This window comes from Struthio camelus, chromosome 3, assembly GCF_040807025.1.
Source record: "Struthio camelus isolate bStrCam1 chromosome 3, bStrCam1.hap1, whole genome shotgun sequence".
NCBI lineage: Eukaryota > Metazoa > Chordata > Aves > Struthioniformes > Struthionidae > Struthio > Struthio camelus.
The window spans coordinates 45,212,621-45,235,431 of NC_090944.1; the positions used below are offsets into that span (position 1 = coordinate 45,212,621).

The 22,811-nt window shown below is 36.6% G+C and overlaps 1 protein-coding gene across 6 annotated transcripts in view; it reads right to left on the reverse strand.

The window, feature by feature from the left end:
* The window catches only part of PHIP (pleckstrin homology domain interacting protein), a 114,965-nt gene that overhangs the window by 22,820 nt on the left and 69,334 nt on the right, over positions 1 to 22,811 (reverse strand). For 3 of the 6 annotated variants that reach the window (XM_068937594.1, XM_068937593.1, XM_068937599.1), the window contains 10 exons: positions 21,798 to 21,981; positions 20,713 to 20,836; positions 19,633 to 19,674; positions 14,020 to 14,160; positions 11,265 to 11,341; positions 10,278 to 10,509; positions 6,995 to 7,114; positions 4,025 to 4,132; positions 3,482 to 3,606; positions 3,193 to 3,275 (listed from right to left, as the gene is read on the reverse strand). In XM_068937594.1, coding sequence (XP_068793695.1) covers positions 3,193 to 3,275; positions 3,482 to 3,606; positions 4,025 to 4,132; positions 6,995 to 7,114; positions 10,278 to 10,509; positions 11,265 to 11,341; positions 14,020 to 14,160; positions 19,633 to 19,674; positions 20,713 to 20,836; positions 21,798 to 21,981 — 1,236 coding nt within the window. The remainder of the gene's footprint in view (positions 1 to 3,192; positions 3,276 to 3,481; positions 3,607 to 4,024; positions 4,133 to 6,994; positions 7,115 to 10,277; positions 10,510 to 11,264; positions 11,342 to 14,019; positions 14,161 to 19,632; positions 19,675 to 20,712; positions 20,837 to 21,797; positions 21,982 to 22,811) is intronic. The other 3 variants (XM_068937597.1, XM_068937595.1, XM_068937598.1) reach the window with 1 other exon arrangement.

The window sequence follows — 22,811 nt, forward strand, 5'->3', positions numbered from 1 at the left end:
TGAAACAGTTTCATAAAAGCATTCATACAGCTAAGAAAAAAAGATGAAAAGCACATTAGAGAAAAAAAATTACATGCCAAAATAACACCATCATCATCCATTTCTAACATCTTCCATAATACAGGCCACAGAATTTAGAAATAATCTTTTAGTTAAGTATTCAGTTCATTCAATCCAAAACCAAACGTAATTTAAATCTGAGATTTCAAGAACTGTACTTTTTTTTTTTTTAAACGGAATTTGAAGAATATACGCACACTTTTCAACTGCTGTGATGTTTGTTCTATTTCTGTATACCCACATGAAGGGAAAAAAACATTCTGCCCAAATGCCTGCTGCAGATGCCCGAAGTATTAGCAATTATATACAAAATCATATCTCAAAAATGCTCCTCTTTCCTTCCTGCACAATTTTTTTTTTTAATTTAACAGATTGCAAGTAATTCTAGGAGAAATACAAAGCTTTCATCAATAGTCCAAATTGTGCTGAAGGTAATAGAACAAAGTATTTCACATATGAAATATCTGAAACTTAAGATCCAAAATGTAAATAAGGGTTTGTGCTTTATTTATTTTAAAGGAATAAACCATTTTTAAGAGCTCTTAAGGAAAAGTCTCCTATCGTGGCATTCCCTAGCGATCAGTTTTACAAAAACGTGTGTAGGTACAGTTACAAGCACCTTCGTAAAGCTGAACATTAAGCGGTTCAAAACTGCTTAAAGGAGAGTACCCAGGCAGCTGCCCCAAGTGTCTCATGAGTTCCTATGGACAGGATGCTTAAGCGTTAAGGAAACGTGGCTGAAAATTCTCACGGAACCACACGCTCATTCCACACTGTGACAAAACAGTACAGGATTCCTTCAAGGAACGTTAAGCATGCACCAGTAAAATATCCAAAATGTCAGTGTAGACACCATGGTAGTACTTCAGACGATTGCTGGAAGCGCTGTAATAGTTTTAACAGCAGTGCCTCTACCACCACCTCTACTTCAGCATTTCATGTGGTTTCACAAAAGGAGAAATCACATCTTACCACTATTTCCACTACTGAGAAGTGGAACTGTAGAATGAGCTTTTACACACAGCTGTCAGCGTTACAAGCTACTGGCCTGAAACTTGCCTTATTTACACTGAAGGCTTGATAAAAGGCTCTGGCTCTCAATACCTTGCTGTGTAGCTCTGATTCTTTCCACACCTCCAAGTTTCTGGAAGTATGCTTCCAGCCCAGAATGGAGATGCCATCTGTGCTCCTACTAGCATTAAGAGTAGGAAGAGTGACACTGTCAAGCCCCTCCATACTTCCTGGATTTCTGACACGACTTCAGGCTAGGCTGTTCACATATGAGGTGTAGCGGTCACCCTTCCACTGCTGCATTTATGCTCGTGGGCAAGCACGTATATGGGGTGGTAGGCAGAGAAGACCACCACAGCAAGAAAACATAAACAGCAAGAAAAACAGCAAGGCATAGTGAGGGCTTGGTAGATGCTGACTAAGCTTGTCTCTCAACAGATCTTTAAACTAAAATGACCTTTAAAGGAGAAATCAGGTTTATTTGTACAGATCTGCAAGCCTCGAATCGTTACCCCATTGTATATGGAGTCGAAAACCAAGGGTCTTTTCAGGCAAGATCATGAAAAATATGAGATATGAAATATCTCATATTTGGAAATTATTAATATGGTGTTATATAATTTATACACATGTAGTTTAGGCACACATCCTGAGTTAATGAAGGATATAATGACATGCAAAGGACAGGTGATCAATCCATCTTTCCTGGCAAACATATCTGATAGGAAATATAAAAAGCTTTTAACATCCAGCTGAGCCGCTTACTCAGTTTACTTAGCTTCAGTGAACTCAGGAGATAGGATATACCTTCAGAAAGGAAATGGCCAGACTAAGGTGGCAGAGTATTTGTGGAAAGATATGCCTGCTCAGGAACAACTGATAAAATAATGAGATACACCAACATGATGTTAGGCTGAAATCCTCTGTTGTCCTACACAATGCTTTGTTTGAAACGTTAAGATAAAAAAAGATAGAAAAATGCTACCAAGTCAGCTCTGTTAGATGCTAACCACAGCTCCTGAACTGAAGAATTCAATCAGGAATTGAGGAACAGGAACCGAGCTTATAAAGTAATCACTGCAAGTTTACAAAAACGTGTAACATTGAGACCTAGCTTAAAATGGGAGACTATCAATATTTCACTTGCAGAGCATGTCACTTCACAGAATATACCGAGATACTAGAGAGGACTTAGAAGTGCCAATATGTTTATAAATATGGTATCAAACAGACTTCTGTCTTAGGGGAAACAGTGGCTAACCATTCTGAACTCTGAAGAGTCAGTAATACTTGTTTAAGTTTCACAGTCCATCTCAGGCTGTTCTTAGAAATGAGAACATACGTACTTATCTCATGAAAAAAAATTTAGAGAATAATTTTGTTACAATGAAGCTTTCACTTCCCCTCCTAAGAGTTCATTGTTAAAAGGTGGTCTTTTCCATTGCACAGAAAAGATGACTAGGAAATAGATCCAACTGCAGGACATGCCTCCAATACTTTGCAATAACTATGCAGAGAAAGAGAACAAACCGACAATATGCCCCTATCACGCAGTACTAAATTATAATTATATACACTTTAATGACACTACACCAGATGGAGCTGAGAAAGCAATTCAAATGAGTGGTAAGAGATGGGAAGGGCATATTCTTTATGCAACCTAGGGCTCATAAATTTCAAATGGCTGAAAAGATGATTCTGTATTTCCACAAACGAGCAGGTCTGAAGAAATTAAAGACATTTTTTGTAGCAGCGATCTAGTCATAAAAGGCCCTTCAAATTAAACAAGAGAGGCAAGCAATACATAGAATACAATAAACCATCAGTTGCCAGTAAACACCATATTTTAAAAAAAGTATATTCTTAATTCCTCCCTACAATCATATAATAGATTTTCTTTGCACTCATTTTCTTTTACAAACCACCATGGATACTTTGTTTGCTTGCTCGTAAGCTTCAGTTTAAAGGCAAAGTGAGACTCCGTATCTAAGTATGGGTAGAGCTTTTCCTCCAATTCCAGCACAGTATTTCAGATTCATTTACCACCACAACCCAATTTTGCAGTAAGTTATCATGAAAATAGGGACTTTTTTTTTTCTTTTTTTAAATCTCATCACATACCTATATTCCATCGCCTGTGTTTTGCATCATCAAACTGCTGCCTCAAGACTAGGAAATCTATGACATCAGGCATATCGTGGTACCTAATTACAACAGAGGACAGGACTAGTAAGTGTTAAAATAGCAAAAGCATCCAGAAAAGATAATTTAATAATTATATTATTGATTTAACACCCTTGAATACAACACTTGAAAAGTAAAAACTTAAGACACCTCATTACTGGTATCTTTAAATTACAAAAATTACAAAAATCCTCTCTCAATTTGAATACAATAGTGCTTCCCTTACTTCATGGTGAATGATCCTCCAGTCAGTTTACCCGTATCTGGGTCAAGAAAAGCTAGTTTAAGACAGCAGAGAGTTGGCAAACCCACTTCATACTTAATGCCAACTATTTTCATCAGCTCTTGCTCCTGAAACAAACAAAATGTTATGCAGCACTGCTGAAGTTAAGACGATTACTCTCTGGAACACGAAAGTATTAGTGTACTGAGAACATTAGACTTCCATCAGACCATGCCAAAACCAATTTATTTTTTCAAACCAAGAAACTGTTTTCCAACATGACACCTTTAAAAACAGTTCGCTGTGAGTTATAAATATAGTATTAATCAAATACAGTGTTATACTGATACTTGCTCATCAGATCGAAGAAAACATACAGCTTAATGTCTGAATTCCTTTGACTATTAGTTAACTTTTCCCCCTTAAATACATCTTAATATTTTAAGAGTATAATGTTAAAAGCATCGCTATCAAGAATCTTCTTCCATTTAGTTTCCAAATTTTTTTAAATATCAAGCCACCAAACAAAACACAAAAAAGTCATACCCGTAACTCCATTTTATGCCATGGTTGTTTTTTGGGGTTAATACTATATATTTTGTTCTTCTTTGCCATCACAACATATGCCTCATGACCTTGTCGGAAATAGTAGACCTAAGAGTGAAATGTAACAGTTAGCTAACCAAAACTCTGAGGAGTCAGACTGCCAGCATATTGTTGCCATACAATGCACTTACTCTCTTTTACCATTGCATTTTTGCTCTTTGTTTTTTCTGCTTAAATCACAGGCCCTCAAAAATTAAATGGTGGACAGTTTTAGAATAAATTTATATAAATAAATCCACTAATGTTTGTCTTTCCACAAGCTTTGCAAATTCTTGCAACGCTATTAAAAAAAAAAAAAAAAAAAAAGCATCTCCCAAGTTTCTATATTTACAGTTATTGAACTTTCTTAATGTCATGTAGCAATTTTTTAAAATGGAAAAAGACTCTACAGCCAAAAATTTTAAACTCTTTTTCCAGAGTATTTGACACACACAATATCCTCCTAGGAAGAAAGGGCAAAGTAGTTACAAAAGGCATGAAAGCTGTGAGAATCTACTATATACTTTAACAATCTAACTGACAGAAAAAGGAAAAGAGGCTACTGAACGACAGATCTAGAACAGTATCAATTTAAATTCCACTTTCAACATCGTGGCAATTCTTTCCCATAAAAACACATCTTCAAATAGATGAAGACAAAAACCTCAGTTTAGTTGCATGGGCTACAATTCCTTCTATATTTACTGACCGCTCCTGCTAAACATCTTCCTAAATTAAATCCACTCTTTACAAAAGTGAAATAGTTTTATTTTGTAAGCGGCTACAAGCACTGCACCTTCCTTCAGAACAACTAATTGCAAGAATACCTGGGGAAAAAGAACCAATGTCTTTTTCCAGGAAATTGTATTTTTAATATTGGTAAATTTCTGCTTCTGCGCAATTTGCTGTAGTACTCAGACTAAGTATTCTTTACTATGTTAACTGCAAAACACTACAATGCATGTTTACTCTCTTTGGACAAGCATGCATGCAAATGGCAGTCTCGTCTCTTTGGTCTGATTCCACTGCTCCTCAAGACACAAAGGGCTGTAAATGTCAGTAATCAGAAAGGGAAGAATGGTGGCTGTGTGTTATTCTTACACACCATGTACAACTATAGGACTACTGCTGTTTCCCTACTGTTTGCACAGCGGTAAGAAAAGAAGTCTGAAATATCTCTCTCCTCCCAAATCTTGTAGAACATATTAACCATTCCACCGAAATGTTCAAAGGCCACATGAGATCTCTTCTCTCATCATATTCCTCTACTTCAGCATATCTTTTACCTCTGTGGATCTCAAAAGCAGCTTTTTCGAGATGAACAGCTTATGGCATCTCAAACAAATCTGGGAAGGGCAAGTCATCAGCAACGGGGTTTTGGACTAAGCAGCTTGATTATAAATGTACTTTACTGGTGCAACCACGCCTGCTTTCTAGGTATAGGACAGAAAATTTCCTGTTTACCGATATGAAGCTTTTTTCCAGCAAAAGATCGCAGCCTACTTAAACGATCGCAGCCTACTTGTACGTGGCACACAAGTTATTCAATGGGTGCCAGCCCAAACACGGGAGTTAATCTTACTAAGATTTTAAAGGATATGATCCTGGGTAGTAAGGTACAGATAAATCCTTGCCTGCTTCACAATACTCACACGGTATCAGGGACTCAACATGTTCATTTGCCCTTGATATTGTGAACAGCACAGCCTCCAGAACATGCTTGCTGGAGGGTATAATTACACAAACATTTTATCCAGTTGCAACACTGACTTGAAATGTTACTGCCCTCCCTCGCTAGGGAGGTCAGCGCAATTTTTGTGTAGCTATGCTGTGAATGGGATCAGTGAAGTAACGTAGTAAAAACAAAAGCAAAACTGCCTGCACGTGCAACCACTGCTCCCGACACAGTTTCTACAGTGACACCTACAAACATCTGCACCTCAGGAGCAGATGCATCTTTAATCAACTTTGTCACCAAGTCAGGTATTCCTCTAACTGCATTCTGAGGATGTGAGGTATCGAAAAACTCTGCTTGGTACCTCTGAAACGCACAGCTCCCTGAAGAGCCAACAAATTACACGTTACAGCATAAGACAACTATTCCCTTTTATTTTAACTTGAGGGAATTTAGGAAACATGCATAGACTCTGCTTTTCAAGACTGTCTTCTATCTGATATTACTTATTCATGAAATTCACTGTACTGTCCATATTTTATACATTCAAAAGCAGCGACTGCTGTGTGTCCTCTTGCCACTTTATTGTGAGACTTTTGTACCACGTTTGGCTGGCATATAATAAATATAGACACACTTATCTTGTGGTTCTGTGCGTCAAGAAAATAACAGAAGTTTTCTGAAGTCAGAAATGTAAGTGAAAAGAAAAGAGTTTCTCTTCAGAATAAATGAGGTTTTTAAAAATACCATTTCCTCCACATTCTTCTAAAAATATAAGGTTTAATTCCAGGATTTTACTTCAAGTCCCAAAGAGAAGTCTTTCAAATAATACCTAAATTTTTATTAGACTTCTTACATATTCTTCAGCATACAAGATCCCCTAAAAGAAAGGATTCATTTCACTAGATAAAGCATCTCATGATTAACAGTTTGCATAAGCATATTATAGGGAAAGTAACACTGAACACAGCACAGTAAGGAAGATTCCTGTAACAGCATAGGGAAAAAAAAAACCAGTCAGATACAGCACTATGTGCAGAATCTTTAAAGGATGGAAAAGACTAATGGGAGTGCTGAGAAAAATTCCTGTTTAAAATGAAAGTAAAACTGGCTTGATCAAAGGACGTTGTAAAAGCAATTCAAAATATTCTGATGATAAATGATATTAAACCTCTGCAAAAAGTATGTGGATGAAACTTAAAAAAAGGTCAGAACACGCTAAAAGAAGCGAGAATAGGGAGGAAAAAATACAATACCTCATCCCCCATCTGTGGTACAAACGGGCACCGACGAGGAACAGTATCTGTAATCCATGCTGAAGGCAGCCACTCTTCCAGCGTCAAACCATTTTCTGCCAAAACTCCTACAGCCAGCCTCTGAAGAAAAGGTACAGAAAAAAAGTGAATAAAACTATCATTTGTGGAAGTGTCACGTTTTGGTGAGTACTCTGTTAAAAGCAATTGCTATTTCTTAAAGATGTTTTAATGTAAAAAGGAAAGTATCATAAACATAAAGATAAGTCTTCCTTAACAACTTTCAATAATACAAAAACAAAAAAAAGTTAATTTTCTGAAGAACTTTTTAAAAGTTTTTTTCTCTTTTTTACAACCTCTTGCAACACATGAAGCCTGTATTTGTAAAGGCTCCATTAACAACATGGCTGATGCCCCAAAAGATAGAACTGAAACAGGCCATGCTCTTTAACCAATTGCACAAAGACTTTAAAAGGCAATAAAAATTGCTAAATCTGAACTCAAAAGTGGCATGCAGACTTTAATTTGAACCTTTTTTGTACTGAAACAGTCCTATAATCACAATTTTGCATTCAGAAATAAAATTCAGGAGGCACACAAAACAGATTGAACAGTTACCCTTCTTATCATTTGTCCTTGTTAAAGGTATGTCTCAAATCACCATCCCTCACAGATGACAATCAATCAATAAACAAACAACTTAGGAGAACCAAAAATCATTTTTCATCAGGCTGGATCTAACCTACAAGTTGATATATTTCAAGCCAGAAAAAGGGTTCTTTCTCCTTAGTCCAGGTGTTAAGCTACACTACGTGATGGGTTCCAACACCAGAAGGGCCAAACAATATAAGGCAATGCCAAGCTGTGGAAACCAAAAGGCCAACTTGCAAAGTTAGCTGGGCCCACAAGACACTACAACTAGGCAGCTGCTCCCAATTAAGAAGCCCTGCAAAACGAGCAGGAGGAGATTAATGAACACAAACAGAGGTAAAGCACGTGGAAAGGGCCTGGACTGCAGTAAGAATCTGGCTACTTTAATATGCATGTGTACATCTGCATTACCAACTGGCATAGGCAGTATAATCTGTTGTGGGACTTTAAAGCATCAAAAGAGAACCTCTCCACAACTTCACATTAATCATCAATTTAAGGCCCTCCTGAAGTCAAGCCTGAACTTAGACCCTTCCATTTAATCAGGAAGAGACTAGTCCCAGTGAATTTGTCTCATTTCCAAAACCTTACGACACTCTTTAGCATCTAGTTTTACAACGTGATTCCATGTTCAGCTGGTTTGGGTTTTTTGAGTTTTTTGTTTGTTTGTTTTGGGGTGGTGATTCTTTTTTTGAGCTTGATGTCTCAATGTCCTTGGATGTCTCACAGTGCCAGAGTAACAAAAGAAATGATTCTGTATTTAACCATTTCTAAACCATTCGTAGTTTTATAAAAACTTTTTATCATACTCCCCCCTCATCCCAAAATCTCTCTTCTAAGCAAGAAAGTTGGTCTGTTCTGTCTGTCCCCATGCAGAAGAACTCCCTGTACCCTTTGATCTTCTCCCGCCCTTCTTCACTTTTATATCCTGTTTTTGATCGATTTTCGGTGGAGAAGAATTAGAAATATAAGCACTCTTCAAGATCTGGGCAGTCTATGCGTTTACAGAGAAGGATGATGTTCTTCCTCTGCTCCTTAATTCCCAATATTCTGTGTGCCTGCCTATGGAGACTCTGAAGACCTCTTTCCTCAGTAAGACCTAATTTGGATTCAGTTTCAGAAAACAGGAAGAACTTGTTACCAGTCAGGACAATGAGCTCTCTGAATAACCCTCCCAGTAAGGCAGCAGAACCTCTACCACAGGAGACTTCCAAGACAAGCACCTATCAGGAATGACAGGTATAAGTAATCCTATCTAGGGGAAGGGGGATAGAGAGATAATCTTATGATACTCCTGCCAACCTAGCATATTCTTCTCATTCTAGAATGCTAGAATTCTAGATCATTAAAAATCCGAAATATACTAAGTCAAGATGTTTTTGGAATCAAAGACCTCCTACATCCAGATAACTGGGATCAAAACGGATGTAAGCCTTCATACAGTTCAGCCTTTATTTAAGTGGAAATATTAGGCAGTCATCCAGTCTTATCTATTATAATAAAGGCTAAACTAAAGGCTTCACCCATTAAAAAACAACAACAACAACAACAAAAAAAACCCCACACAGTTTTCCCCACTTAATAGCTTTTTATGATTTCAGGCCATATAAATACCAAGATATTATTAACAACTGCATTACAACCAATGACTGCACCCCAAAAACACAAATTAGCCTAATCAAAGTGTAAAAATTGCCACCTAACACCCTGCACTTCTTAGCAAAGATTCGCATTACAGCCCATACTACACCAACCTGCATCTTAAAACAGCTCTTTTTATCAGCCTACCTTCTCCAATGTGGTAGAAGGTAGGGACAAAACCTTCTAATGTGGGACAAAACGCTGAAATGGTCATTCTAAGGAATGGTGAGAACTCCTAATTTTATAAATAACAGTTATTTAGTTGCTTAGCTGATGCAGTTGGTTTCCTTAGATATTGTAAAAATCAAAGCTATAAGCTTGTGAAAGCCATTAGCATCTACCAAATATATCGATCGTATCTGGTCTCTGTGAAGAAAGAATGAAGAAATCAAGTTTACTGCATCTAACATCTACTGCACAAAAAAACCACCAAGAACAACAAAAGCCACTGAAAATTTTCACACAGTGCACCAAACAGGAATGGCGTGACTACGTTAGAAAACAAGTAAAAGTCAATCAAATAATAATAAAAGCCTGATCAAGTGAAATTCCTCTTGATGTTGTGATAAGCACAGTGCAAGCAGCCTACACCATGGAATTCGTAAAAGAAATCATATGGTTGTGCAAACCTAAAATAAATTGTAATTAACTGTTCAGCTGAGATGTTCAGCTGAAAAGATACAGACACACGTTACATCAACACTCAATATACCTGTAGAAAGGAAGTTTCTGGTCTGAAATAATATGGTGTTAAGGATATTTAAAATGTTCCTTAAAGTGAAACGCCTCAAATTTAGAAAGGATGTCATTACAGCAATCCATCATTTGACTTACAAGAGGCAGTAATTATCATTAACATTAATTACTTGTAAAAGTCAAGATGTGTTTGCAAATTAGATAATATTAAATTGTACACATAACTGAATCCGTCATTTGATTCCTTTTATGACAGTACAAATACGCATCCAGTGATCTGCAAAGTACATCTTGATACCTTCTGTTTTCTCTCTTTGGGTTTCCTCTTCTTTGGTGATGATGTTGGTCCGTCTTTCTCCTCGTTCCCTTTTTTTCTTTCTTTCTTAATTTGCTTCTTTTGTTTTTCAGGTCCTTCTTCATCCTCTGAACTACTTTCAGCTTTCTTTGTTTTGAGTTTAGGAATTTTCTTTGGTGGTTGCAGATTGATCCCTGCATCTGCTGTCCAGTCAGAATAATCACTGGAATAGTCACTAGGGACGGAATGCCAAAGTAAAAATAAAGTTAAGAAACAACACGTAAAAAGGAATTCAGAGTGTCACAGCTTATATAATAGAACCTAAGGTGAGATTGTTGGAGTTAATGGTCTAGATAACTACAATATTTTAAAAGTTAGAAAGCAGTGTCTAAAATCCTATACTCTAATTTAAGCAGTAGTAAACTAAGACTGAATCATTTTAAGGTTTTTGTAAGAAGCTCAGCTTCTGGCATCACTGACAATGAATGGATATTGTTCTCGGGATTCCTGGTTTTGAACACCTTTAAATGGAAGTTAACAAAAAAACCTAAGGTTCAACGGGTCGCACCTGATCCACCTTACTTCTTTATTTTTAAGAAGAAATTAAGGATGGGTAAAGCTGCCTCCATCTTTGCTCTCTAATTGCAAACCAAGAGTCAGCAGAGGCACTCGCACAGCTCAGACTGATAGTCACAGCTATCTGCTATCGCGTGCCTGAAACGTGCATGTGCCTGCAAAGAATAACTCTCCCGCAAAAACCAACATGAAATACTTCCGCTGGCAAACAAAGATGAAATGTTTCCTAACTTTTAGTTAGCCAATAACACAACTGAAAAGGAAATCCTGAAAGTTTTAAATTCTTTGCCATCTGTTCCTCTAAATGCCCACAAGCGTTTATTATTCCTAATTAACTGTTTACAGAGAAGAAGATAAGGTTCTTAAAAATTCAAAGTAAGATTTTTTTCTTCTGTAAGATATACTGTTACTTACCTAGAGCTGCCATCACTGTGCCATGCTCTTTCATCATCTTCTGATGTTCCACCACTGGCAACAACTACTTCTCCTTCCTAACAGGGGGAAAAAAAAAAAAGTAGCATTTTCCTCAGAAAAATAATAATACATGACAATATGACTAATAGCCTTCCAGCTCTCTGTATACATTATTAACATAAAGCATTAGAAGTTTTGCACTGTTGAAAATTATTTTAATTTGCATATTATTTCATTTAGTTGACTGATTTAAATGAAAGCAAAATAAAAAAGAAAATGCATCTGGAGCGATGCATGGTGTAGAGCCACATTTCTTAACATACAGCCCAAAGAATCCTGTCTGCTTCGGAAACTCCATGAGAACGGTGATCGTACCTTTTAAAAATATTATTTGCAGAACTTTATATATAGTATTTCCACATCTTTGCAGTTACTATCAAACGAAAATCAGGATAAGCCTTAAATATGCTTTTATTGATTTCACTTTAGCTACATACTCAGACTTGTGCATATTTAGAAAAGATGACCAACTCTCAATGTCTTACGAGCAAAGTTTTCAGACACTGACAGCTGAAAGAGCCCCAGCAAATCTTAGCTCTCATGACCTAGAGACGCTTCATCTTTATGCCCCTCTCCTTTAAAATACTGTTGATCACTTCATGGTGTATCAGTCTGTGTTTGTGTGTATGTGTATACACACACACATCCCATCACACTCTCTCCAATCTCAAATGAAGCCTCTAGAAAATCAGAATGCTAATATACTGTTGACATAAGGATTACCTTGGTTTTTTAAAAATAATTTTAAAAATTAAAGAGTTAAAAAGCATTTTGATTCAGTTTCTGCAATCAAAATTATTTTTAAATAAAAAGCAACAACCTAACTTACAATATTTATGTAGAACATCTACTAGTTTGACAGTAACCCTGAAGCCCAGTAGAGTATACTTCCAGAAAATTAACTTAGATATATCTTATAGACACATCTTATAGAACAACTCATTTCCAAAACCACAAAAAAACAAAAAAAGAAAATAAACAAAATCCAACAAAACACAAAAAAACCACACAAAACAGAAGCTTCCTCGTCTTCCCCCTACCCCCAAACTACACCATCCTTCAACCCTACAACAACGGGTGCAAAGTAGTGACAATTCCAGAGAATGTATCTTGGAACATGAACATACCGAGACTTCAGTGGAAAACTAGTAATTCCTTTAGATCCATATAAACACCACGCTAAATAACTGACCTATGTAATGACACACCATAGTGTCATATGATAGAGACTGAGAACAGACAGACAAAGTGTAAAAAAGTTATAAACCAAGTCTTTCATTTTTGGTAACTGCTCCGAGTTAAAATGCACTTTACCATTAACAGAATGATTGATATCTGTCTTTTTTTAATGCTAACTCTCTCACACATTGTAAAACCTTAAAAAAAGCATATCGGATAGAATCGTAAGTGTTAGGTATAAAGGTAATAAAGAAACCTTTTGCAATGAGTTTTATGTACGCAGTTACCTCTGCGCCCAAATAAGACAACACAGACACTACACAGATATACACCTGAAAAATGAGTATGTATTTAACACTGTCAAAAGGAATAGAAGAATCTAGATTTAATGTCCTAGTTGCACTTCTCCGGTCATCTCTACCACAGCAAATGTTACCCCTTTTTTGCAACAAGTCTGGGATACTGACAGTACAACAAAAAAGCAGCTTTCACTGAACTAGTATAACTGCATGCATGCATAATGTATGCATGAATAAGTTCATAGTTTTGATAAACAATTTTTCAACTTTCTCAGTATTTCCTTCTTTAAATTGTCTTCACTGCTTTCCAGTAGAAAGCAATTTGCTTATACGTTGCAAAAAAAAAAAAAAAAAAGTGCAAAAGCGCTTTAATTATTGGATAAAAATTACAAAAGCATAAAAAAAAATATGTTCTTGCAGGTTCTTACTAAAAACCTGTTGCTTAGAATTGCACTGAACTGAGGTAGTCTCTTATATCCAACTGGCACGTGGAAGAAGTCTTAACGCGGGCATTAAAAGGAAAGATTTGAGGAAGTTTACCAGACTTTTCTAGCAACTTGTGCAGAATAAAATTTGCATTTCAGAATACAGATTACACACACGAACAGTTTTTGTTAACTTTTTTTAAAGAAAGTTATGTGAGAACTATATAATAGGTATCTATCATATATAACATCTTTTATTTCATACACAATTTCTATTAATTGTGCGTATGAAAGTTAGCTCTGAACGTGATTAAGTTATATAAATATACAGGTTAGGTAGGGGTTTTTTTTGCGTTTTGCATTCAGGAAGCCAATTTTTTTCCCCTCTATTAAATGGTTGTCTCCTTTTAGCGGTAAGTTTTACGTTCATCACACAACACTGTGTAATTAATAAAAAAAAGTGGTGCATTCAAACTTGTTACATTTCTAGCCTTTTTACGTACAAGTCTTTCATCTTGAAATTAATACTGTTTACTATCTCCTCTATTAAAATTCAAACATTTTGTTCATACTGAGTAGGCTCATGAATACAGATAAGATTTACCATCGAAAACATTTACCTTGCAAAATACTCTTACAAATCAGTGTTTCTCCCTTTTTGCCAATTAGTTTTAAGCCAAAACCAAAGGCATATAAACAGCATATGTGAAAACCTAACTCAACATCTATTTTTAAAGAAGTGAAAGAATAGAAACTGAATCTACAGTATCGCCTCCTGACTGAGAATCTTACATCTGAGGAACTGTGTCCATTTTCTAAGTCTTCAGGAGGCCTCGCAGTTTCTTCCAACGCATGCCTGGTACGGTAATTGTGCTGGTTAGCTTGCTGCTTTCTTGATTCACTAGCATCTAGTAAATGATCATGAGAATGGTTCTGTGAAAACATAAAAGTCAAAATAGGTCACTTTTGAGTATATATTTCATTAATATCAATTTGATTTTAGATTAGCATCCTGTTTAACAATAGCATTCCAAAAAGTAACTTTTGCAGTAGCAGAAAGATACACATTCTAATATTAGAAAGTTCACAACAAGGCCACAAGTCCAAAACTAGAGAGCAGTAGAGCAAAAATCCCCACATACATAGTTTAATATGAGCACCAAGCAGCTCAGTACATTCTGCCCCCCTGCCCCCCCCCCCCCCAAAAAATCCTTCTGTACAGCTATAATAGGAAATTCTTACCCTGAATTATTAAAATTCTTCATTCTTTACAGTGCAATGTACACAGACTGTTAACTGCTGGGCTTCTAAGAGCTTGTAACAGCTCAAAATTACACTAATAAAAATGGCTCAGAGGAAACGGGAATTATACTCAAGAGGTTAAAGGATAAGACAACTTTCCCAGTAAAAGTTAATAAGCCTTTGTAAGCTAGAGCTTACCAATTTATCTATACGTATTGTAATAAATTAATGAAGTATGTTTTTTGTTGGAAATCTATTTAAAAGAATCAAAACAAAAACGTTTTCTCCAGGTCGATATTTTAAGTGCTTCGGACTTGGGGAAAGCTCTGCTAAGCTTATGCTCTCCAGCTGTACGTTTTTAGCAAGCCAAGAAGCTACCTCACTTAAATTTAGTGCTTAGTGCTCTTTTATGCTATACAGCTCCACAGTCGCTGTAGCACCAGGATTTTAGAAGACTGCCCTTCTATGGATGCAAAACGAGCTATACATACACAAAGTTTAAAATTTCCTCTCCACTACTATAGAACGACAACGTGATACACACCAACTACATGAAGTATCATACGGAATTCACACGGTATACATGGAGTACAACTTATGCCTGAATTTCCAGCTTTTAAGAACTGACCAGTGCATGACCAGAAGACCAGACAGACAGCAACCCAAAATAAAGTTCCAGTAAGCTCCTATTAGCCTCAACACTTTCACGTTGGTAGCTGAACACAAACCAACTCGCAGATCTTGCAGGTACTGCATTTCAGTTGCACTTGAAGTAGTAGCATATTGTTACGTTTACTTTCCTTCAGACGACACACAGGAGAAACAACATGCAAGTGTGCCATTCTGCGCAACAGAAACGGATGTTTTTAAAATCTAACACTTAACTTACAGAGAACTCCAGCATGTGTTATTTTGTGACTGGAGAGTCAGATCTGCTAAAAGAGATCCATACAGGCGCACATCCCTTAGCAGACAGAGATGATGGTTACCAAGAAAAGGCCTTTAAATGGTTAAGGTGATGCACGGAAGAGTTCAAATGGATTAAAGCCAAATGTAAAGAATTTGAGTTCCTATAAAGCTTAAAATACTGAAATAAGGCTATGATTGAGAAATGCTTCACACTCCAGTATAAAGAGATCTTGTTCCGCCTGTAGAAAATGTTATTTAATGCAGTAACTTGCTCTTAACACTGAGTCTGTAGCTCTGTATTAGACCGCTGTCAAAAAGTGCTTCAGATCTTCATTTCCAGAGTTTTGTTCAGATTTTTTTTTTTGGGCACCCATACTTGAACTTCTGTCTTAGCGCAGATCTGAAGACAGTTTCTATACACTCTTCTAGATGCCACAAAAAGAGGTAGCCTTCCCCAGTGTTCTCCCTTCCTTAAAAGCCATTCAGATACATATTAAGTGCTGACGTGGTTGAAAATCTGGTCTCAGGAACGAAGCAAGTGTAACTAGAAGGAAATACAGTAAGGTACTAATATTATCAGAGCCTTCTGGTAGGACAGACTGCTACCTATTCCCTTTGGATCTTTTCTTCTGGAAAAAAGAGAAGATTCTGCTTCTCCTGTATGATGGAAGGAAGTTTGGTTCATGATTGGGATCTTAAATTTTCTCATTAAGAACAAAACACACTTTCTGGCCAAAACTGTACTGGAACTCGGCTAAGTGGCTGTAGCTAAGATTTGGCTTTCCTCAGCCACAACAACTTTTTTTCCCTTACATATGCAGAACTGATAGCCGGAGGTTTTTTTCTACCCTCCATGTTAGAAGACATGAAACCTTTTGGAGAGATGACTGCAACTGCTCACAGACCAGCACACTGATGTTATGCATCTGTATGATTACACTACAGTTTTCACCTAAGCGGATAAGACCAGGACAAATTGCTCTACGCTCTGTCAACGTTAACTTTTTATTTCATTTGCTCTGTCCATTGAATTAAGTTGGGGGAGCTAATGTCTGATCTTCCCAGAGGGCACTGATTTTCAGTAGGGCTACCAGAAGACACTTCTAAAGGAATGACTTAGGAATCAGCATTTTAAGGTCGGTATTGCCCAGATTTTTGAAGACTAAGGCATTCCTTTTTCCGGAAGCAACTGGCAGCACATACTAGATCTCCGCAAGCTGCTTTGACCTTACTCAGCACAGCAGTGAGGCAGCTCCAAGATTAGGGACTAAGTCCGTTACACAGCACATTCGGCCCCTTAGCTTTTTGGGGCTACCTGATTCTTGTCAAACTGTCAAGATCAATTGCTGAAGCCGCCAGACGGGTAACACAGGCCAATGTTACAGCAACACACTTCTGCTGCTTTCACAAAACACCTATGGGGAATAACTACTTTACACAAAGTCCAGCTATCTGTTAGCATCATGAAACAGGGTACGAGAAAGCAAGGACAACAGAAATGGGATCACACAGGCCCAGTGAAACAACTGAGTCAAGTACCCTTTATATTAATAAAGGGCACATTTTGCAGAAGATGCATTATATCCTGATTAGACAAGCTTGTTTGCCTTATCTCTCTGGAAATAAAACCTCTAAATGTTTACACTCCCATTTCTATCTAGAGGCAAAATTTCTCAGTTGGGTACTGTGACTATCGCCCTTCTCCCTATTTATACTGAAACTATGGATCCTTGGAAAACAGACATGCTCTGTATCGCTTTTTGGTTTTCGAAAAAGTTCCTCTCTTTTGGCAGTTCAGAGGTTGACAAAAATCAATTAAAATAAATAAATAAACAATCTTTCCTTCATGGAAGCACCTATCAAAACAGTAACAGGCTGCTTTGGGAATGATCTAGTACCAAAAGGAAAAAAAAGTGCAAGAAGTCATCTGTAAATAATTAAAAGGGACTGTAAGGTATACTTATTGTACATCTTGCCAAAAAATGTATTTTAACATCACTCCTACTCAACACAGCACTGTCAAAACCTGTTGAAAAGTTCCAGGTCAAGCGTTCTTATTTAGGCATTTGGTACTGTGTGAGTGAAGGTTTCACTAGAAAGAGAAGTTATTACATGCTTTTTCCAGCTAAAATGGAATCTATCACCAAGACTTGCAGCAACAACAGAGGAAACAGCTGACAGTCCTCCTTTTACAATATATATCATAGAGAAAAAGCTTGAAATTCGACTCTGAACTCTACAGGGAGGCTTGGAAATAAAGCCAAGATCATCACTGATTTGAGTTTCAAGCATCACTTTCTCTCTCTCTGTAGCTATACTTTGATGAACAGTTACACATGCGGCATATATGCAAGTGGTTTTTTATCATATCCAAGACTTTCATTCAATATCAGAGTTCATCCATGACACATTAGAAATTACAGCTGCTGCCAGAACTGTTTTTCTGAGAAATATAAATAGTGACATTTCCTGTATTTAAGAGGGATAGGTTTACACGGGTCATCTGGACACAGCTGGGAGGCTTTTCAACACCATTTATGAAAGACCCGTAGACTCAGTGGAAACTGTCAGTGGTGTCCTGACAACGTCCAAGTTTGAACACTGCATTCTACTAAGACTAGGACTCCATCAGGAAGCAAAGTTTTGCTTTTATACAGGGTTGTAGTAATTTTTAAGACCTTTGGCTATAATAATTTCACATTGTTTCTTCATCAGCTGTTTCTGTTCTCGATTTGAAAAATGTCCCTCTTTTGTGAGGGCACTAGGGATCCATCTACACTAAAAAGTTAAACAGAGTGGGGTCACAAGCATATGCCCAGTATCAGAATGTAATCATCAACTCATGCTTACAACCTCCTAAGGACAAAGAAAGGAAACTCTCTGTAAAGCTCTGCAGATGCTTTCCCAGCATTATGCTTTCTATTTACCAGTTCGTCAGATAGCTTTTGTAATTGCTTTAATTCTTGACTAGATGCACTATTTAAATTCTTTAGCCCAGTATTTATCTCTGAACTTAATCTGTCCTTAATGAATTTCCATTTTTTTCTAGAGAGATACTTTTTTCTAGAGATACTTTTGTGTTAGTGAGATCTTTAATAACTTCCTTTATCTAAAATTAAACTCTAATAACTAAGTTCTCTCCAGATGACAAATTTAACAAATCCCCCAAACTGCTAATACATACAACAGTTATTACTTCCTATTCTGCTAAAATACCTCTCTCCATATTGTCCTAAAGTATAGATCTGTGCTTATAATTACTTAGTTCTTACTCTTACCATCACATACAGGTAAGAGATTAGTGTAAGCTATTGCAAAAGAAATGAAGACAATAGACAAAAAGCAGCAAGCGCTTAGCAGTAAGTGCTTCTAGGTTTTAAATCTTTTTACTCTTAACATCTTGCCAACTTACCTGGAAGTAAAGTAAAACCTTTAAATTAAGGAGACTAAAAATTTCTCTTCTGGGGAGAATATTTCGAAGTCATCTATTATGAGTAATTGCCAAAGTAATTGCCAAAAACCAAGATGCTGGACTAGAGCACCAGCTCATCTGCTCTGCTATTTTTATGTCCTAGTGATATTTTAGGAAAACTATAACCCAGTTAGAAATTCAAGAGTAAGCTGGTAGGAATGCATGGAGCAGGAAGGATCATTGGACTGCATGTGGTAGCTAGAGAAAAGGAGGGGAAAAAAAATATATCGAGTAGTGCAACAGTCCAAGTAAATTTAAAGAAAGCCTATGAATCAGAACCAAAACACATCCCTTCAAGTACAGAGTTACTAAATACCATGATGCCCTTGTAACCCATTCATGGGCCTTATCATGGCTGCCTCCAAACCCTTGAAGGACAAAGGGCTTCTTCCAATGTATAAAAACTGGCAGACACACCAAAAAAAAAAATTTTTCACCTGTTCTTAGCCAAATACACTTACTTAATGGAGACAGCAGCACCAAAATTAGAACAAGTGTACCATTTCCTAAGATAGTAATGCAACAGAACTTTAATGAGACTCATTTAAGAAAAAGACTGAAAATGATGATGGGACTATTGGGGGGGGGGAGGTTACTTTCACTTTTGTTGAAAGCTTTACTTGGCTTGAATGACAAAAAAGAAACTAAACTTAATTTACGTGCTCAGTTTTGCAACTGCAGAAATATGTTCAACTCTAATTTGTTTTTACTGCATATAAAATTCATTCATCATTATTAATAAAAATTACAGGAGCACTACTCAGCATCTGAAATTTACTTACTTTCAGATGGCTTTCAATCTCGGTCCTTTTCTTCTCAAGGACCTGAATAATATATGGTACAAGCATTAGGTATGTTACTTGGACAAAATTAACAGTTGTAGAGTCTTTTTTATACTTGTTCTTTAATTTCTTTTGCAAAATATGTTTTACTTATTTTTCTACCTTGATTTTTACTGTTTTCAACGGATAATTTGCAGGCTTGTATTTTATTAATTTTCACCCTTTTAATTAAGGGTGAAACTGTCTGATCTAGAGTACGATAACAGTACTACAAAAGTACTACGAAACCCAAAGCAGCTCAGTTTTACTAAGTTACTAATAATCCCTTCTCCTTTACAACTGCTGTAACACTTACTTCTTTAATTACAAAATGTTGGTGGGTTTAGCTAGGAAAGCAAAGAGAAGTATGTGAGATGTACAAATAAAACCCTGATTTCTAATTACAAATACGCGTAAGTTGTACAAGAACATCAAGTGAATTATGATAAGTCTCATTTTTAATACAAATCATTTCTTCCTATAGTTTTCATCTATCCAGTTTCTGTCTCTCCTGAGACAAACGTACTGGTGGCTCCAGTAAAAAAAAAAAAAAAAAAAAAAAAAAAGGCTTACAAAATTCCCCATAAAACAGCACTAAAATTATGAAGGTACTGTGATAGAAAATATCTGATTCTTTATTCATGATGGGCTATGTGCGTAAGTGTGTTGAAGTTAAAGACTATGACTTTAGTTTTAAACAAACCCTTTCCACAGAACGCTTTATGTCAAATAGTAAAAACAGTAGCAGGATATATTAGTCAATAGTGACAGATTCCCAACAGCGATTCCCCAACAGTCCCCAACACCAGATTTACAAGGCTTCTCACTTAAGGACTTCTAAAAGTAATCTCAGCTGCTTATTTAGAACATAGTTAAAGATCAACAGAGACATACTTCCTCATTCTGGGAAGGTACACACACACTCCTCTGTCCCTATTTTTTAAATTTAAAACTAAGAAGAGTAATGTAAACTCATGAGGCCTAACACACTGAATTAAATTTTATGGTTCTTGCTGTAATAAAGTACAAGTGGCTATTTACCTTAGAGAAAGTAGGTATTTTGTTGTCTCTTTGAACATGACTCATTACATGCTTTCTTTTCTCTTCTGACCGGTAAACTCTTATTTCTTCTTCTCCCTTTGCTGTTCTCCATTCTTCCTGCCTACTGGAAAAATAGAATTGAGATGTTAACTTCAAAGCAAAATATTACAGCTGAGAATATCTCTTCCAATCCTGGAAAAAATGTTCAATATTTATTTATAATATTCTCTGAGTAGTAATTTCCCTCTTTAGAGTCAGGACCTAGCTTCAAAGTTATCCTTTCTGAACACAGTAAAATTTAAAATGGCAAGTACTGAGTATCTCCTACGTTGTATTTTAAGGACATCCATTTGACTTAACTATCCCCAAATCTATGATTCTCAATTCAAAAAAATCAAGATTCTTGAAAAGTGGCCCCACAATATCTGAAGTAAAGCTGAAAAGCGCAACTGAAAAGTACTCTCTCGGTTGTTTACAAGATAACAGTTTCTAAATCCAAAGGACACCTGCGTTTGTATGCCAGCACAGTGACTTGGGACAGCAGTTATCTCACCTTGAAAAGATTTTCAAAATTTTAAACACGCAAAAAGCCTTTGGTTATTTAATAATTTCAATCTCATTTCAGAAAGCTAAAGCAGTTTACTTTTATTAGTAAGGTAAAAAATCTCTACTTGCCACACTCAGGAATGTATTTGTCACAAGATTTTATTACCGAAAGAAATAAAAGTACTGCAGGTTTGGAAATAAAAATTCATCTCAGGCACATGCTGGATTAGCTCAACGTCCCCGACCTATGCTAACAATCAGAACAAATATAGGCGGTCAGATCCCAATGCATACACAAGTTAAATTACTCATCTGCTGTATCAGCATTTTTTAATACATAACACTTCCATGATTCCAAGACTTTCAAATGACATGAAAACAACAGTTGGTTTCAAACTGAAACTGATTTTAAGAATTATAAGACCACAGAACAGATAAATATCATACCATCTGTTCTGTAAGAATGTGAATGCCAAAACTGTTCAATTAAAACTGTATCAAATTAAACTCCACAGCAAATTTGGAAGACCTCTGTTTACCTGGCCACCCCAGAAGAAAGCTCAGGCACTACAACCCTTCGACTCCAAGCCACAAGGTCCCGCTCAGTGGCTATTTCACTTCTTGGTGCGTTGCTGTGCATCTGACGCACACCTTCAATTTGTCCACTACGTCGTAATCCTATATTTGGTGGTGAGTGTACTTCTGAGGTAGAACTTATAGATCCTGAAAAGTCAAGAAGTCATAACTGTCTTTGATCTAAAACTCTACACGCGAAATGAAAGAAAAAAGAACAATTATCTATTACTTGAGAAGGAAAGTATTTATCGCAACTGTCCTGTTCAATTATTTCTGTAGTTTCCAAAATCTGAACTTCTTACACATCTATGGGGCTGCAGTACTGTTTAAAAATTCATATTGAAGAGGAACTGAGACATCAATACTCTGAAGTAAAGCAAATGTTTCACTGGTTCACTGTTCTTTAAAATCACTTCTGAAAACGTGGACAAAAAGCTGACTATTGCTACTGCACCTGCAGATCCATTTTATGAAATGCTGAGCTATCTCACTGAATCTGGATATTCCTTAAACACAAAGTCCACTACCTTCAAAAAAATGAAGCCACAACACTGGAAATTATTAGGAATCCAAGCTGTAAAATTTACTAACAATAAACTGAAATGGTCAAACGAAAAAAAAAAAAAAAAAAAAGGAACCCTCCCCCCCACCCCCCGCTAACACGATCCTGCAAACACCTACTCTGAAAAAAAAATTCAACGTTTCCACATCCTTCCACACACATAAGGTCTTCTTGCCCACTCAGGTGGGTTTACCACCACGCATTTTTTTGACGTTGAAGTTTACCTCGAAATCTACTGCGAGACATTGATAAGTGAAACAGTGGCACAAAGAAACAAGAAGCTCTTTCCTTTTTTCTCCCTTCTATTTCTCTGATTATTTGTCACAATTCAGACTCCCATCAATTACAGGGCCAGCACTAGACTGAACAGCCGCACACTTGTTATCGCTAAAGGAACACAGTTGCCCCAAGTTCC